Source organism: Gymnodraco acuticeps, unplaced genomic scaffold (genome assembly GCF_902827175.1).
Source record: "Gymnodraco acuticeps unplaced genomic scaffold, fGymAcu1.1, whole genome shotgun sequence".
Taxonomy (NCBI): Eukaryota; Metazoa; Chordata; class Actinopteri; order Perciformes; family Bathydraconidae; genus Gymnodraco; species Gymnodraco acuticeps.
Genome location: NW_022992009.1, coordinates 208,236 through 209,987, shown reverse-complemented (window position 1 = coordinate 209,987; position 1,752 = coordinate 208,236). Strand labels below are relative to the sequence as shown.

The 1,752-nt window shown below is 41.8% G+C and overlaps 1 protein-coding gene across 1 annotated transcript; it reads right to left on the bottom strand.

Annotated features, from left to right (window-relative positions):
* Window positions 1-690: 690 nt before the first annotated feature.
* On the bottom strand, window positions 691-1,236 carry qrfp (pyroglutamylated RFamide peptide). The gene has a single exon (XM_034201361.1). It carries the CDS (start codon window positions 1,234-1,236, stop codon window positions 691-693), a length of 546 nt encoding a protein of 181 aa, XP_034057252.1.
* Between the last annotated feature and the right edge of the window lie 516 nt (window positions 1,237-1,752).

Here is a 1,752-nt window from a genome sequence, read left to right as displayed (position 1 = left end):
CCGATAAAAAAAATCATTAAGTGATATTATTATGCATTAAACCAAAGTCCAATGGAAAAATCCCATTGCTTTTTTACATTTAACTCTTTCTTCATTGCCGTCAAATTAACACACAAGGCATCCTTCTTGTCCGATATAGATATATCTATGTACAAGTATTGTTATACTGTTAAGACTTTGGTTTGACAGAAATACAATTACATTCACTTTTGCAGGTAAGTTTTATCACATGCTGTCTTTCTGTACATCCGGTCACTATAGAAGAAGTCTCTCACGACCTCCTTTATGGCAAACAAAGAAGAAGAAAACTCGTGGAGAACATTTTACATTGCCATATTCCAATTTTGTAGAGGCAATTTTGTTGAATACATATACAACCATATACAGTATATTCATGCATTTATATTTTGTGTTCTAAGGGTGATTATGGAGGCGATAATACAAATCCATGTCTTGAATATTTCTTTAACTTAAGTGCAACCTGCAACTCGCTTATTTTTTAAGGCAGTGACCCACTGGGCATCCTTTCCATCAACAATTTGGAGCCATGAAAAATGTAAATACACTTTGGACTCATGTCGCTGGAGGCCATCTTTGTTGCAGTGTATCACCACCCTCCTATTGACAGAAGTCCCTAATGAATGAGCTGCCCTTTCCTTCCCTCATCAGTTCCACTTATTCTCCCCTCCCTTAATCCATCCATCCCCTGTCAGTCCATCTTTTCCTCCCAAAGCGGAATCCAAATCCTCCTTTCTCGCGGCTCACGGCCTGCAGACCTCCAGCGATGGAGGTCAGAGCTTCGTTCCTCTTGCCTCCATCCTCCGCTTCACCTCCCTCCTGATAGTTCATGCTCTCCAGAGAGTGACCCCCGGGGAAGGGTGACAGCAGCCGGTGTAACAGGTCTCCTCTCTGGACCCTCCGCAGTGCTTCTTCCTCCCAGGAGCGGCCCTCCCCCCCCTCCTTCCCCTCCCCTTCCTCCCTGCGTTTCAGCAGAGCTTCCCTGGAGTCTTGAGGCCACTCGGCCCAGGTCTCAGGCCGGAAGAGCCACTCGGCCCTCGGGTCATCCAGAGCAGCCTGGAGGTGCAGCAGGTTGGACTCCAGCTGAGCTCCATCCCCCGTGGGCTGGAGGGCGGGGGGGAGGTGGGGGTAGGATGTGACTGTGGGTGGGACGGGGCAGAGGAGGGCGAGGAAGAGCAGGGTGAGCTGTGACGGCCCGAGATGGAGAGAATGTTTCATCTGGAAATAAGATAACATTTGTATTTTCAACATTTTTGGGTGAAAAATAACTTGAAGTGAACCATGAGAACATTGTTATAGCAAAAAATACATTTAAAGAAATTAAATATTGTCTGAGTAGGACTCATAGTCTTCATAAATAAACAAACCAGATTTACAAATACAGATATCATTAAATTGGTTAATTAAAATAAGTTATCATATTATAATCACTATGTGATTATCTATGCTCTATATGGGTTGCCTAAATGCTGTTAAATGCTGCTCCAAAACAAGCAAATACTTTATATATAAAATGTATTTCTGCAATAAACATTATTACCAATGTAACAATTGGTCTTGCAACATTATTCTGCACTATTTTATTTCTACTCTGTTTCCTCTTGCTCTAATATATATATATATATATATATATATATATATATATGTTGCATTGAAGGAGCCTGGAACTTAATATTGTCATTGCATATACAGAGTTAAACGTAAAATAACCAGTATGCATGGTGTTCAGTAAAC